Source organism: Pocillopora damicornis, chromosome 8 (assembly GCF_964200805.1).
Source record: "Pocillopora damicornis chromosome 8, jaPocDami1.2, whole genome shotgun sequence".
Lineage (NCBI taxonomy): Eukaryota > Metazoa > Cnidaria > Anthozoa > Scleractinia > Pocilloporidae > Pocillopora > Pocillopora damicornis.
This window is the reverse complement of record NC_142677.1, coordinates 22,239,640-22,255,429: the sequence shown is the minus strand read 5'-3', so window position 1 is coordinate 22,255,429 and position 15,790 is coordinate 22,239,640. Positions and strand designations below refer to the sequence as shown.

The 15,790-nt window shown below is 36.5% G+C and overlaps 1 protein-coding gene across 2 annotated transcripts in view; it reads right to left on the bottom strand.

Moving 5' to 3' along the window:
• Window positions 1–15,790, bottom strand: part of LOC113678903 (dynein axonemal heavy chain 5) — a 61,775-nt gene that overhangs the window by 42,888 nt on the left and 3,097 nt on the right. For both annotated transcript variants that reach the window (XM_089214912.1, XM_027195820.2), the window contains exons 5-37: window positions 15,686–15,748; window positions 15,157–15,228; window positions 14,143–14,217; window positions 13,887–13,958; window positions 13,119–13,220; window positions 12,925–13,031; window positions 12,279–12,352; window positions 11,734–11,822; window positions 11,513–11,589; window positions 10,971–11,064; window positions 10,222–10,320; window positions 9,942–10,123; window positions 9,578–9,697; window positions 9,293–9,404; window positions 8,745–8,834; window positions 8,197–8,292; window positions 7,618–7,718; window positions 6,982–7,054; window positions 6,763–6,852; window positions 6,537–6,602; window positions 6,147–6,236; window positions 5,989–6,066; window positions 5,321–5,382; window positions 4,953–5,104; window positions 4,352–4,404; window positions 4,024–4,178; window positions 3,208–3,541; window positions 2,597–2,701; window positions 2,167–2,301; window positions 1,761–1,856; window positions 1,283–1,504; window positions 768–901; window positions 231–360 (exon numbers count right to left, since the gene is read on the bottom strand). In XM_089214912.1, coding sequence (XP_089071038.1) covers window positions 231–360; window positions 768–901; window positions 1,283–1,504; window positions 1,761–1,856; window positions 2,167–2,301; window positions 2,597–2,701; window positions 3,208–3,541; window positions 4,024–4,178; window positions 4,352–4,404; window positions 4,953–5,104; window positions 5,321–5,382; window positions 5,989–6,066; window positions 6,147–6,236; window positions 6,537–6,602; window positions 6,763–6,852; window positions 6,982–7,054; window positions 7,618–7,718; window positions 8,197–8,292; window positions 8,745–8,834; window positions 9,293–9,404; window positions 9,578–9,697; window positions 9,942–10,123; window positions 10,222–10,320; window positions 10,971–11,064; window positions 11,513–11,589; window positions 11,734–11,822; window positions 12,279–12,352; window positions 12,925–13,031; window positions 13,119–13,220; window positions 13,887–13,958; window positions 14,143–14,217; window positions 15,157–15,228; window positions 15,686–15,748 — 3,600 coding nt within the window. The remainder of the gene's footprint in view (window positions 1–230; window positions 361–767; window positions 902–1,282; window positions 1,505–1,760; window positions 1,857–2,166; window positions 2,302–2,596; window positions 2,702–3,207; window positions 3,542–4,023; window positions 4,179–4,351; window positions 4,405–4,952; window positions 5,105–5,320; window positions 5,383–5,988; window positions 6,067–6,146; window positions 6,237–6,536; window positions 6,603–6,762; window positions 6,853–6,981; window positions 7,055–7,617; window positions 7,719–8,196; window positions 8,293–8,744; window positions 8,835–9,292; window positions 9,405–9,577; window positions 9,698–9,941; window positions 10,124–10,221; window positions 10,321–10,970; window positions 11,065–11,512; window positions 11,590–11,733; window positions 11,823–12,278; window positions 12,353–12,924; window positions 13,032–13,118; window positions 13,221–13,886; window positions 13,959–14,142; window positions 14,218–15,156; window positions 15,229–15,685; window positions 15,749–15,790) is intronic.

The window sequence follows — 15,790 nt, the reverse complement described above, 5'->3', positions numbered from 1 at the left end:
GTTAGTTCTTAGGAAATGTGTACGAAATCCACCTTGAGTTTGACCGTACTCGTTTCTGTTAGATCAGATGTGAAGCACTGGTGTTTGTGCTCTAAAAACTCTAAAAATTCTATAACATTTAGTTCTCTTGAATAGATGGTCACATCCAAAGTCTTAACAAATAATAATTACATGCCACAACGCATCCTTTACGGTGGGAAAGCAATACCCTCTAAATTGGTAACACTCACCTGTGCATGTAATTTACGCCACGCGTAAGTAAGACCGTCAACTCTTTCAGCATCACTGCTAGAATATACCAACCCATATCGATTCATCATGGCAAATGATTCCTCAATTGGACCAATTGTCATGTCGATCCTACGGAAAGAAAAAGCCTTCTTCAAAAACCATAATGTACCATACCTTTGAGGGCCTTGAGACTAAAAATGCCTTGAAGAAGTTCTTCGGGCAATAGAAGACTTTGGGTTCGCGCAAAAAAAAGTATGTTGAATCAGATACCTTTTTCTTCTATTCTCTCAAGAACAAAGACAGAGAGCTGTACTTTTCAACATCGGAACTATTTCTCGAAAACGAAGCAATGATTCGCAGCTAAAATTAAAGAAAAGCTACTTCCCAAAATTCAAGTTTTTTCTGCGCCCTGATAAATAATTGACCAACAACATACATTTACGATGATCTTCTCTTTAGAGCGACCAAATTTTATTCAAGTTTAAATTGGCGAGAAATGGCAGGCGCAAACATACAAAGTTACATTTAGCACAAACCTTATCTCCGATTCTCTGATCTCACTGAGTGCGGCCATGCTGCTTCTTACGTCATCAAGATCCTTAATACCACGAGCGAGTCTCTTGTTCAGGTTGTCAATGAACAGGAAAATTTCTTCCATATCTGCACTTGCCTGCGAGATACAAAAGAATTGCTTGTACTCAGACACAATCATTGATTATAATAAAAGTTCCATAGCGTCAAAATTTTCATTAAAATTTGAACTTCTTATTCCGTAGATATGACTCTTGGAATCTAGGACAAGTTCAACTGAGATCTGAAATCAAGTTCAGCGAAATACTAAGGGAAATATATTCTCCTTAAAACTTTCTTACGCTCACTGCACAGCTATAGCATAAGTCCGCATAAATTCGTCTTGCGATGTTGACGGCTCTAACAATTTTTCCATCACGACAACACAAGTTAAGGCGCGTCCTCTATTTGACTATTGAGCTTGTGGTCACTTTCGTTCAACAATCAAAAAATTTTTGCTGACAGAAAAGGGGATCGTTACCTTCTCTGCCAGTGCTTTTCCAAATGCTTGCTTCCAGGCTTTAGTTTCTGTGACCAAAGCTTCTTTGATCCTGTCTGTAAGATACTCAACAGGACCAATGTGATAACTTCCGGGTAGCTCTTCAATCTGAGTCTCCAGACGCTGGTAATATTTGATCTGGGCATCAAAGTCTGATAACAAAGGTTTGGACTCCATGAACTCTTTCACTTTGGTGTTGGGATCCTGAAAACAACAACAATAACAATAAAAAGCATAAAGACCATTTAAAGCAACAATTCTACTGTATTCGGTCGAGAAAGATAAAAAGCTGATCTAAGACACAAACTGATCAAAGCCTGGGAAAAATTAAGAATTATCTGAGACCCTTATATTTCATTCATTTAAGAGTTTCGAGTCCTTTTTTCTGCGATGACAATTAAACAGCTTCAACTGCATATTTTTTTTTCTTGTAATTTTGGAAATTATTACTGAACATTACCTGGTTCCACAGCTCTTTAAATTGGTCCATCTCGTCCAAAATCTTCGTGGCATCCATTTTTAATGAGCTTACAACTGAACTCAAAGTAATGACCACCTATCAAAAAACAACCATTATTTTCCTGTCTGTCAAAAACAGATTAACTCTACATTGAGAGTAATTTAATTTGAACGACTAAAGTAATCCGGCACAAAAAAGTACAAAACAGTACCGCTACGAACCTCCTCGAACCCCATATAACTTAGATGGAAGCGATATCGCTCAGAACGATTGGACTAAAGTGTCCAAATATAATGACGCTTAAACACATGTGGAATTGGAAGAGGTAAACTACCACAGGTTAACAAGATTATGGCAGGTCACAAAAGTAGTTACCGAAAAAAGGACCAAATAAGTGGCTGCATACCTTTGTTACGTCTTTGTGTTCAGACACCAGCTTGTAAAGAGACTTGGGTGCCAGAGGAGGAAGAACTTTTCCTTCTTCAGCAACAATGATGGGAGGCTGATGGATGACTCCGTGTTGTTCCCATTCATAGACGTTCTTTAGAAGTAGAATTAACAAAGTGTTATGCTTTGTACAGTGATCATAACTTATGAGATAACCAAAACGAAGATTAGTCTTACCAAAATCTCAATAGACTCATATTCATATTTCAGTGCACTTCTGAATGTATAACCTGCCTAAATATACAGTGCGATTACTATCCACAGAAAGTGGAAACGGAGATGAAAATTACAAATGTCACTTTCATTTACAACGACTGTTAGACACACGTTCAGATCTATGTCCTGTGAGGGTTTAATATACAGTTGCCTTCGACGCTTCGCTATGTTACCTGAGTTGTTTTCAGCATAATCTGTACAGTTTTGTTTAAAGCTTGCTGAATGTCATCTAAGCTGGGTTTCATTACAATTGAAGGGATCTCCAACACAATGTCAGCCTAGTAAAAAAAAAATTGCAAGCATTAAAGAGAAGGCAGACTCATTTCAGCGAAGAGGGTTGAATTAAGGAAAGAAGAAAGTAAGAGAAAGAGCATAAAATGGAAGGAAAATGGAAAGATGAGACGAAATAAGTAAGTGGAATTAGCAAGAGAGATAATGAGGAAAAAAAACAGTAGAAAAGAAGAAAATGAAGAAACAAAGACGAGGCAGAAGGCAGATAACAAATTGTTCAGCAAAGAAGAAAAGGAGAGAAAAAGAAAGTCGCGAGGAATTTAGTAAAGTTGGAGGAAGCAATATCAAAAGGAAAGTAGGCAAGCAACAAACAGAGAAACAAAGAAAAAACAAATGGAAAAACAAAATACAGGCCCTACAGATTGACAGAAGGGTCATCATCGCAGCAGGGAAAGGCAGGGAGGCAGAACGAATCAAGATTCCAGGATGATAGTTAAGGAGGAAGGTGGAAGGGAAAACATTGAACGGAGAAGAGAAAAAGTGTAGGACTCACCTTAAACAGTGCCGGGGACTTGGCATCTGAGTCAGACAAATCCTTGCTGTGTTTACTGGCTGCTTGCATTCGCCTCTTGATGGCATCCAATGACTGTCTTTTCGATTTAACCAAAGCTTCAATGCATCTTTGATTGAAAAAGATGAACAAGCTCCAATAGCAGCAAGGCATGCATTCCCAGCACCTGTTTCCTTTGTTGTTCTTGGCCTGTTTTGACTCCGGGTACAGACAGGGGTAGTTTTCTTTATCAAGGCCTGTTAATTCGTTTGGCCTCAAGTTGTCTTTAAGAGTTTGAAGAAGGATGTTTACTGATGATTCTACAAGATGGTTGTACCTAGGTAAACGTAACAAACTTTGTTACAAAAAAGAATTGTACCCATAGCTTAAATGTTACAAGAACGCTGTAAAAAAAACTGCCATAGTTGCAGTACTGGGTCCCAAATTGCGACCTGGTTCAATTCCAATCTCCATTAGTTTCGATAGCTAAGTCTGAATGTCAAACATCATAAACGATCTGACCTAAGATCTTGTCCAGCGCTCCTGCTTTTTTTTCGGTCGTCATGACGCGTATAGATTAAAATGTTTTGACGACTGCATTTACCGCGAAAATTTCTAATTTGACGACCTAAGCAAGGTTGGAAGGGTATAACCATATGCATACAGTACTATCAATGGTTTGTCGTATTCTTAAATAACAAAAAAAAAACTGCGACCTGAATACAATTTCTGGTCACCACGCCATGAAATATTCGAACTTGAAGCCCTGCCTAAATTGTGAGTAAATTAGTATTTCTGATTCTCATAAGTAGAGCTCACTTGGACAAAGATTCGGCAGACTCTTGACATGTTTTCTCAGTAACAGCAACAAAATCCTCCACAGTAACAGCTTCATCTTCTGGCAGATCACACAGCCGTGTTAACTCAATATCTTGTAAAACTGCTTCTATTCGACAGTCAAGCATGTCTTTCACCTTAAATGCAAGAACACTTAATATCAGCAATCAGCACTATTGACTTTGACATGCAATAGGCATTTTCTTGCTGTTAAAATATATATATCACACAACGGTAATGACGCCATAATAGTCCGATTTCTTGATAAATCAACTGAGGAAAAAAAGCAATATTTTCAAAAACCACTCACCCCTTTCGTAAGAATTTCAAGTCCCTTGACGGACTTTTGAATGCTGTTGATATCTGCAGATTTGATGACATTATAAAGAGCATTCAAATCATTACACGTCATTTGGACTTGCATGTTTTACTAAGTACAGATTCAAGACCACTCCGTTAAGGTTCAAGAAGCAAGATTCACGCAAATATCTGTCTAAATTTAAATGTTTTTTCCTTACTTTTCAAAACAACGTTCGTCTAGTTTCCACACTCAATATTATGAATCGAATTGCATGAGCTGAATACAATAGTAACTGCGAGGATATTATGTCACAATCACAAATTCCTCACTTACATCGATTAAACGAGACCAGTAATAGCATTAAATCCAGCTATTAACCAAAAACCTCACCAGAAATTAAACCTTTGTCGCAACTTAGCAAATATTCCAGACTTCTCCCTCTTTTTTCAAGATTTTACCCCTATTTCCCCAACTTTTAAAAGGTCTCTAAGACCACGTTTCTAAATTTTTCCTACTTCAATACTAGTACTCTTTACAGACCCTTAAGATCTAAATGCATGTAACAAGAACCTAAACAATTTTCAGGACATGACTTAGTGGTTGTACTCACAAGAATGAACATTTAGGGAAGTCCAGTTCAACATAGTCAGTCCAGGTTTGATCGTTTCGTCAACACGGTCGGTGAATGGCTTCATCAGAGGCAACACATTTTCTGGGATCCCTGAGACGACTGAGTCGTACTCCTTTAAAACCTCTTGGAGCCTGTAAAAGAGATATGTAAAGTGAACGTTTAAGACATGAAGATTCAAATTTCCATTCATTACTGATAATAAACTACCGTACTGGCCGATCCTATCTTCTGCTAAACTTCATCGAATTACAATGTTTGGTAAGACGTAAGTCATCAGAGTTCCTAGCGAGAGGTTCCGAGTGGAAATTAACCAGCAAAATTGATAGACAAAGGACTGTGTTACAAACCTGTTGTTGCAAGTTTTGAATTGTTCCTCTTTCATGCACATAACTTGTGCAGCCTCGGGTATCTGTAAAACAGATTGTAAAATATATGATACTCATTGACAGGTCTACCGAATCATTGTGGACGGTTGAAAAATCTTTCGAAGTAATAATTAACAATCTTTTAGTATAATTGCTTGGGTGCTTTCGAATTCGGTTGTAAATATTCGTTTTGATTATGAAAATATTCTGTTTCAATTGTTTTGAGAACTCGTATCAAGATAAAGAGCCAGTTTCCACTAGAATTTGATACGTTCATTTGATTCAATCAGCAAAAACTTCATATCTATCTTTTGAAAAGTGTTACTCCAAACTAAAAAGCATCTTTTGTGCTCTTCGGAATTGAACTTTCTTTATCGCGTTGATAACTTTCCCGGTAACACTGATAAAAGGGCAAGGCGGCTATTTTGAAATTTAGCGCTCCTGCTATAATTACCTCGCGCGAGGTGATTACAACGAGATATGACTCAATCCTCGACCAATAAGAGCGCGCACATCTCTGTAATTACCTGAGTAATTGTGCTAAAAGCTGTTACTATCTGCGAGAATATTTCCAACAAATGTGTTCTCTCTGTGGCTTTGTAAAATAAATAGTCATCATTAACAATCATACTTTCCATATTCTTATTTACCTCGAGGTTTAGCCTTCGCATACATTTGGCCTCCTGAATCAACTCAAGGATTTGTGGATCAAAGTTCACGAAGAGTTTCTGAGGACATAAAACAAACAATTCGTTCAAAAATTAATCTTATGACCAGAGCCAAAAAATTAAAACGGAAAAAAGTATACCTTGGTCTCTGGGTGTCGCACAAGCAGTGATGCATTTAAACCACTCCTAGCAGCTTCAACTGCTTTGAACCATCCACGATGATACAGCAACTGCAGCAGAAACGCACAATAAGAGACAATTATTGTGAGTATTTGAAATAACACAAAACTCAAAAAACAACATTTCTACGAAACCTCTACCCTCAACTGTCCATGTTAAATTCACTAAATAAGTATACAAAAATTATCAGACTTGTTTAAACAATATGTACTAACCACTGCTGACAAAACAACCTCCTTACGCTGATTCATTTCGCCACACAGAGACAAAGACAATTTTGAATTAGATAAAGAAAAATGGTTGAGGTCCTATTAAACTGCATGACCTCTTCAAAAATTATGTTCGCATACCTCAAATTCTACCAGCACAGCCGCATTCTTGTTATAATTGCGAATGATTCTTTTTGCATCTTCTCCCTAATAATAAAATATGATAGGTTAAAATGACACATGAACAGAACATGATTTTTATGTGCAATAACTGTTATTAATCACAGCGGACCTGTTATGTCTGGGGTTCCACAACAGCTACAGCTGCAATATAAAATGAAATTTACCGCAAAAAAACCAAGCTTACCTTTAAGATTTCTGGGTATGTCTTGAACACCTTCATTGGTTCGTGAATTCTCCTAAAAAGCTGTCGGGCCCAGGTTATTTTTCCTGCAACCTAAAACCAGATGGGACAACTAGTTAATCTCAACTCTCCAGCATGAAAGATTGCAAAACACATTGTTTTTGTTTTCTAATTTTGACAGTACAGTCACAGCATAAATTCATAATCAAGACAGATCCTTACTGGTGGAAGATTACGAAGAATAGGTGGGTCATTTTTCTGCTTTTGATAAAGCTTTTTGCATGTCTCAAGGTCCCTAATGAAAGAAAATAATGCAAAATTAATTCTAACTTAAGTGAAGATCCATGGACATTTGTAACATCGTTCTTTGCCTCTTCCTATTATTGGCAAGCTTGCATGTTGTCACTCTCTGGAGAGGTCGTCTACTCTACAGAGGCCCTTAGACAGGTTTATGAAGTTGTTCTAACATGAGAGAGAATCCACACCACAACACTGCACTGGTCATCAGCTTTCCTTCAGCTTTCCATGCCTTCTATAACATTGCATGGCAATGCCAACTTGGCTTCCCCTAAGGCATCTAGCTACCTTTACCTTCTTCCATAATGAGAATCACTTATTACCTAATTTAACATTTGGTTCTCTTTGGTCACATCCTATATCTACCATTAACATCCATTCACCCTCACATCATTTGATAACTCCTCACTTGGTGAATCAAGGCCATGCAACTGAAATCTTTTTCAAGCTAGCTATTTCCAATTCATAATTTTCTCACTTCCTACAATGCCAAGAGTACCATTCTATCATTTTGAAAAAATCACCACACCAACTCAACCTACTTTCTTATGGTATTCCTACCTCCCATATTGCATCAAAATCCTCTGATACTTGTCATGAAGATCCAACTGAACTCCTCCAATATTCTGGAATTTTTGCAGAAGTTCAAGAGCCCTAAGGGTCTGAAAAGTGACAAAAAAATCATATCAAAGAATTTAGGTAGCCCTCTTACTGTGACTAACTTTACTGATATTCAGTTCCTTTTAATCTCTTCATTCCTGGACCCAAACATTTTTTGTTCTCTGCACTGTTTTCTGTCAAATTTAGCTTTTAGAATTTGGTGATAAATCAAGCAATGTGACCTTGATGATGCTTGGTTTTTCTTTCTTTTAATCAATTTTTGGCTCATTATCTAGTGTGTTACTTTTTGCAAGGAGAAATTACTGTTGGGTAACACCTAAGAGTATGTAAACTTACACACAATTTTTTGTTGTATAACAAGATAACATCATCCCTATATGGATATCAGCTCTTGTGAAAGCCTACAAATTGGTTAACAGTATTTTTTGGAGATTATACAAAAGAATGTATCAACAGAGAAGTTAATTTTAAAAAGCAAATGATGGAATTCAAGACATGGTGGTAAGATGTAACACTCACAGATAGAGGTTTCTCAAACCAGGAGTCTACGAACATCTGCAACTGCAGTTTTAGTCCTTCAATGCTTTGTTTGAATTCTTCATAATCAATGTCAAACTGCGATCAAGAAAATGATACATGAAAACTTCATAAATTGTGAAAGTTATGCATGCACATTCACAAGGCTACGTGAAGTAAAATGAAACTACCCTTGATATGAAAGCCTGTTAGATTGCTGTCGATGGCTCCCTCTCTTAATTAAATGGGACAGGTTGTCTTGGATATCTAGAAGCTTCCACTGTGACTAGCCTGAGTACCACCCCTTAGCTGCCTAATCCCTACAACCCAGCTATGAGCCTGCATTCCAGGCACCCATCATCACTGATTAGATCAAGGGAAGGAACAAGGAGGAAAGGTGGAAGAACATCAAAGACAACCGCAATAAAACCACTTAAAACTTCTTAAAACAGCACATAACAGATTGATGGTAACTGCAACTGAGAGCACTCTGACGTTGTGACAGTAAACAAAGCCAAAATGTCGTTTTACATAGTTCTACCTATGCTCACCTCTCCTTTTCTGTGATCCAGCAAGTCATAACCTTTCTTCTTTACACTTGTCACAATAGAGTTGTAACGAACTATCATTGTCTCCATGCCCTGAAAAAAATTCAACACAGTTTATATTGGAGAATCATTGGGAAAAACTGAAAAAAGGCTATTTAAAATGGACTCTAAATAGAGGTTAGGGGTAAACTTGGCTAAAGTGCTTTAAAGATAGTTCTTCCCAAAATTGTTTCAGTCTATAAACTCTGATTAGCCAAAAAATATATATAATATTTTTAAGGAATATTTCTCAACAAATTAGGTTTGAGAAACAAGCAATGTGAAATAGTTTACCCAGTCAAACCTTAGGTACTTAACCCTTACAATGATCAAACTGAACATTCTCCTCTCAGTCTCCAAATACTATAAAGATGAGAAGTAATGAGAATTACAGTATGTAAAACATCAAGCATGAACATCTGTTGGGAAAACAAGCCTTGTTATGATCGTGGAAGTGAGAAGGCTTAGGGTAAAGATTTATTCAGGCTTGAGTGACCTTGTTTGCACTGCACCTCAATTTTGATGTTATTAACCCCTGCAAAAGTCTCCATTGTGTTTAACATGTCATTGATCTTTTCCAGCCTCTTGCAAAATGCATCAAATTTTCCAAAAATATAATTCTCACTGCAGGAAGAAATTGAGAGGTTATCAGTAGGTTATCAGTCTCTTTTGTCCACAACACAACAGACATGTCCAAATCAAGTCTCAGTGATATTCAGGATAAGTTAGTACTGACAGTACTCTAAAATGTAACCACAAAGGCAAAACATGTAGGAACAGTGAGTTGAACAGCTTACCTGAATTCAAACTGTCTTTCACTGGGATTTTCTCTGAGCTTTTGTTTGGTTCGGTGAAAGCACCTCTGATACTCCTCATTGAGTCTGATACACTCATTCAATCTTCCTGATAAAACCTCCCTGATGATAGAATAAAAAGTAGTTTAGTGCTTTTGCTAAATTTATGACAGTTTTTTCTGTCAACAGAGTCACTACTAAAAACAAAATTAGCCAATTGCAGCAAAAGAAGACAGTAGTTACATGGTGAAACAGAGCAATAAAGCAGAATGATATTTCTTAATTTTATGACATTAATTTTTGACAATATGCCACAAAGTCATCAATTGTAAAATTAACTTGATTCTCTGGTTAGGGTGTTCCGTACCTTGGATGCTCCCATATCTTCATGACATCTCGGTTGATGTAAGCCTTGCAAGTTGTTATCATTTGGTTTGTGACTTTGACAAAGAGAGATGTCATTCTTTCTGACGTGTTGTAGCACTGAGAGATACTGTGAATCATTCGGATGGCATTCATTAAGCTGGGAATGTGTTCTACCATCTCTGTCTGCAAAATTCAATCACAAACATACCAGTTAAAATGAGTGAGACATTTAGTAATCATTAAAAAATTTTTATCAAGTGATCTTATTAGCCATAACCTACCGGAGAGCACTTGATTAAAGGTCCAAAAAATTTATCCAGAGTGTACAAGTATTTCACATTGTCTTTGGCCTCATTAGCAGCATCTGTGATTTTGCTATCCTAGAAAGGGAAAACAATTAAACCACTTACTACTAACACCAAAATGTTGCTCCTAAAATTATACAGTTCTTAGCTAACTTAAATTACTTCTTACACAAGTAGTCCAAGTTCACATAAGAATGAAAACAAGCCAACATATTAAATTAATCTGAGTTTGAAGCCCAATACTCAGTTTACTGAATGGTAAGTAAACCAAATGGAAGTGCCCATTTGTAAGCCTGGGAACTAGTAATGAAAGTAGAGTGTGTAATCAGATTCAATATAACCAATTAATATTAGTATTTATTCTCCAACTGCACTATGTAGAGTACAAATAATGTGCAAATTGTGTACAGATGTATTATGATATTGGACAATTGGTTGATTTGTGCTGTTAAAAAAACCTCTTCAAAGGGTGGCTGTAGGTGCTATGCCTCTCTACCTGCTTCACCTCTCCCACTTTTTAAGAAATGCAACTATTCACCTAAATGTCCATGGCTATAATAGTGGATGTTTACCTTGCCACTTCATGGCTCGATAAAAATCTACCACCAGCCACCTTCACTTGGGTGAATAGTTGTTGAGTAGCAATTAGGCAGAATTATAGATGTGAAATGGTTCAAGTTTAATTCAATATATCTTTTACATAACTATGACAACAAGTATCATACCAGTTCCTTCCAGTGTTTCAAACTTCTTGACTTTGCTGCATGCAGAACTCCTACAGTGGCCTTACAGTGATGACTCTTCACCTGATCAAGGAGGCTGGAAAAAAAACATTGTGAGGTCATGTAAAAGTTGAAAAACACAAAAATAAATTAAAAATGAGAAGGATGAATTTTAAGTCTATAGTATTTAAATTTAAATAGGTAATTTTGTTTTAGTTTGAAGGAAAACATTTTCCTGGTTCAATTAATTCCAAAGGAATGGAATTTCTGAAAAGAACTTATTTTTGAAGTTTTCTTTTCAAGCATGGCAGAACAAAAACAAGTCCAACAAACAGGTGATTAACACATGACTTGAATGACTTTTTTTGGAAAATCAAAATCTGAGAATTTAATGCTTTAATCAAACAGCACTTCTGTTAAGATGATTTGGTCTAATTGACTGAGTTGGTAATATTTAATAAAATGTAAACTGGCCAGCACAGAGACAATGGTGAGAGAATACTTCCGATATATTCTTTTTAATGTGTGATGGTGTGTAAACTTACACATTAAACTTGGCCATTCTCTCTTTCCAGTGTTCAAGTTCAGCTGTGGGGCCAATATCATCAGCTTCTTTCCTCATCTAAAATAATCAAGCACAAGAAGTTTTTGTAATTATGCAAGAATACTTGCCCTCAAGACCATACTTGACTCACTTTTGATGTGATAATGCAGTGATGTGGATTGACAAAATTAATAATAGTCATTTAAACAAGAACCACATTACTTGTTCACTCTCAGCTAGAACTTGTTCAATGACTTTGGACCACAAGGCAACAAGACCTTCAAGTTTGTCCAAAACATCTGGATTGTTGGCTGAAAAATAATAGCAAACAAACTGTCTTATTTCAACTTCTAAAATTTGATAGAAAGTTTGATAAAACTACAGTACTTAGATTTTTGTGTTGATTCATTTTCAACCCTTCATCGAATCATTGTGCATACACCACATAATGGTAAGGTAAAATCTGTAATTAAGCCAAGTGACCCACCCAGCTGAAGCTTTTCCCAGTTTCTCTAGGAAGAGACTAGGAGTATTCCTAATCCTCCCTGGATGGGATACCAGTCAGTTGCAAGAATACCCCCTAGCATTTCATCAGGCTTCCTTAACAATTCCCAGGAACCCCTTAATACACCTGAGTGGAGACAGACATTGTCAGAGTAAAGTGCTCTGCCCAAGAACACAACACATTGACCTAATCAGGTCTCCAAACCTTCCACTTGTGCACCACAAATAAAGCTGGCATGCCTTGTAAATACTCTGACCCTCACCTGCAAGCACATAATCTGTAGGAGTCCTTAGTCCATCAAGAAGTGGTCCCAAATCATGGTCCCCAAGATGAACCCTGTTAGAACAAAATTGAATCAGTTCCATTTGAATGTTAAACTCTTAGCTCTTGATTCACTCCCAGATCTCATTTTCCCTTAACTGCCTCTCATATAAGTTTGGAAAATTTGGTATTGGTTGAACCAATAATCCCTGAATTGAAACATTTATTTATTCTCATCACTTGTTTACTTGATATTCTATCAATATTGTAAGGAGAAATTCTGTCTTCATCACTCATGTTCATATGTTTAAAAGTTTCCTTGGTTGTTCTGAATACACAACCAAGCTATAAAGATCAAACAATGGTTCACTGTTTTCAGAATTTCACAATTTAAAATAGACCTAACAATGTCTAATATAGGAAAATATAGGAATAAATGAGGTAGTTTCCGAAGAAACTGTGGTGCTGCATGAGTAGGAGAGTATCACAAGATAATTTGGTTTTATCAACTGAGTTGATAACATAAATTCCACTGTAAAGAGTTTGTAACACTGATGTTTGAAGAGTGTCACCCCTTTGTCTGAGCAAAACATATTTATTTATTTTTAAGAAACTCTCCTACAAAAGTATGTCAAATTGACACTGACCTTCCTTTCATACTGCTTCTTGCTCCACCCAAAATTCCAACAAACTTTTCAAGGGACTCAAGAAATTCTTGCACTTGCCCACAGCTATTTGGAAGCTCACCCCAATTCTATGAGTAAGTAATTAAAAAAGTTCAATAGCACAAAAATATTTCCCACTCTAGGTGAACATGTGAGCTAAACATTACTCAAAATACCTCTTGTTTCTGGAGAACAGGAACCAGGATACTTCCAAGAAGTTTCTGAAATCCCTCTAAAACATCACCTTTGGAAGTCTCCATGGGCATGAAGTTCACCTCCTGCCAGAAACCATCAAGAAAAAATTTTTTCAACGAACTGGTCATAACTGAGTAACAATTACATCCTAGGTGTACCACAAGATCACTCATGAACAAGACAGTGATAATTGATAAATCACTTATTCTATTAAGAGAGCATAACCCATCACATGAGAAAAGGAATAATTAAAAATACCCTTTTCCCTAGCCTACAGAACCCATGAAATTTTTGGCATTTTACAGGAAAATGGAGACAAGGGCTTGAGGAACATGAGGCTAGAGTCACAAGATTCTCTCCTTTCATCTCGATTGCTCTAATTGAGCTTGCCTCATGCTTGCCTCCATACATCAGAAATACATCTGTTCTGCTGGCTACCTTTTACCCATCACACCAATCAGCCCACATAAACATGTCATTTAATAATCACCCTTACTAATATTGCTTATAGACTTCAATGTGTAAAACTGTAAAATAATATGAATGACATTCACTAATTGATTTATTATACTGCATATTGACCAATCAAAATTTACCAGGAGTTGGTATACTAAAACTTGGTAATTTAAAACAACTCTTAAAGGCTCTCCTTTTACAACAATTTCCTCAACAACCACAATTTTTGGTTAAATCACCATTTCACTCATCTTTCCCCCACTGAACTTATTACCAACAAACAAAACCTGTACCTGAGCAATGTTCTGTATAGTAATTGCCTTGTTTGTTGCACGGATAAACATAAGGCAGGTGCCACAGAGTTCCTAGGAGAAAATTTAGTGATTGTAAGACAAAACAATATCACTTACAATGAATGCAGCCACTGTAATCACTGTGGCATAATCAAACCAAACCAATTTTTCACTTTCCACTCTGATCCTTCCATTATTTTTTCAAACAAAAATTTAACAAAAAATTGTTGATTTATTCTGCACCATGAAAATTTACCTCTGTATTCCCTCCTGTAATGAAGAGTTTCCTGGGAGAATTTGCTGCTTGTGAACTAAGATCAACTCGGTTTATCTGGGGATTTAACAAGTTGAGAAACAAGTATATGTTAATAACAATAATTTTTTCTTGTGCCCCATATCAGAATCCAAGATAAAAACTTTGAGAGTATTTTTACACATACAATGTTAACTGCCAGATTTTGTTCTTCTTTGTTTACATGTTCACAATTTGTCCTTGTTATTACCCATCACCCTTACTCACACTATACAGATTTAGCCAAGCCTAGAAGCGGAGCTCACATTTTTTTTTCCCACACATCTCAAGGGCACAATGCCTTGCCCCTGCCAGGACTAGAACCCAGGTCATCTGACTCAGAGCCCAGTGCACTGACCACTGGACTACTGAACAAAGCCATGGCATTGGCGTACCCGCAGTACAGTTGACCATGCATGTTAAAAGTAGCACCTAATACAGTTGTATGGTCGTACGGTCATACATCCAAATTTTTTTGGCTTGATAGGTTACTACTATTTTGTATAATTATGGGGCTACACTCTGCGAGCTCCGCTACCAGAAAAGGTGATTGATATATCAAAAACATCATTCTTCTTCTAAAAAATTTCATCACAGAAACCATTCACTGGACAAATCATTTTTAATGATTAATTAAATGAAACTTAATATCATGCCATGCATTCTTATATCCAGACAAAATACAGTAGAATGCTTAAGCATCCCACAAATAACAATCAAAACAACCTGTTCACAACCTCCAATCTGAATAAAAGAAAATATTGCAAAATGCAACTGAGATTTAAAATCATAACTATATATGCATGGCTAAACTCAAACACAGGAAATGTGAGTATTGCTATATACCTAAAATAAAAATGGTGTTTAACTTTACAGCTGCAAATTGTATGAAGCAGCACAAGTTTTGAACCAATTCCTCACAACATTTAAAATGTGAATGTGATGCTGCCCTTCACTACCACATTTTAAATTACTTACAGTGCATTCCTGATAGAAAAACATAAGTTTTCTTGATCCATCTGCAGCAAAAAAGTCTTCAATTTGGTCAAACTGTAGTACAGGAGAGAAGGAAAATTGAAATTATTAGTATATAATGAGTCAGCAAGGTCAAACTGAATAAACAAATCAAGACTAAATCCTTAAAAAAAGTTTGAGCTACAGAAAAGTACCTGGCAAGCAAGGTAAAATTACTATGTCAAAATAAAGGTACACTTTCAGAAGGACCACATTTTTGATCTACCTGGCATCTGATAAGAAAAGACATGATAGCCATCGTAATAAATGATGGAGAAGATGACAGCAACAATGATGATGATGATTGCCAGAACAAGAAAAAAATTCTACCACAGTTGTAACCAAATTTACAGACAGCTTTTTTTTTCCTTGCACTGCACTGAAAACTATCTTTTTTCTGCCTTGCACTCTGGACACTGAAACTATTCTTTTCTGCCTTGTAATCCACTGAAAACTATTCCTCTTACTGCCTTGCATTCCATTGAAAACTAACCTTATCATCTCCCAAGATGAAATCCTCAACAACAGCACCATCTACCCCAATGTAGTCACTGATCTAAATAGTGAATCATATAATAAGCAGACTCTGAGGCAGTAG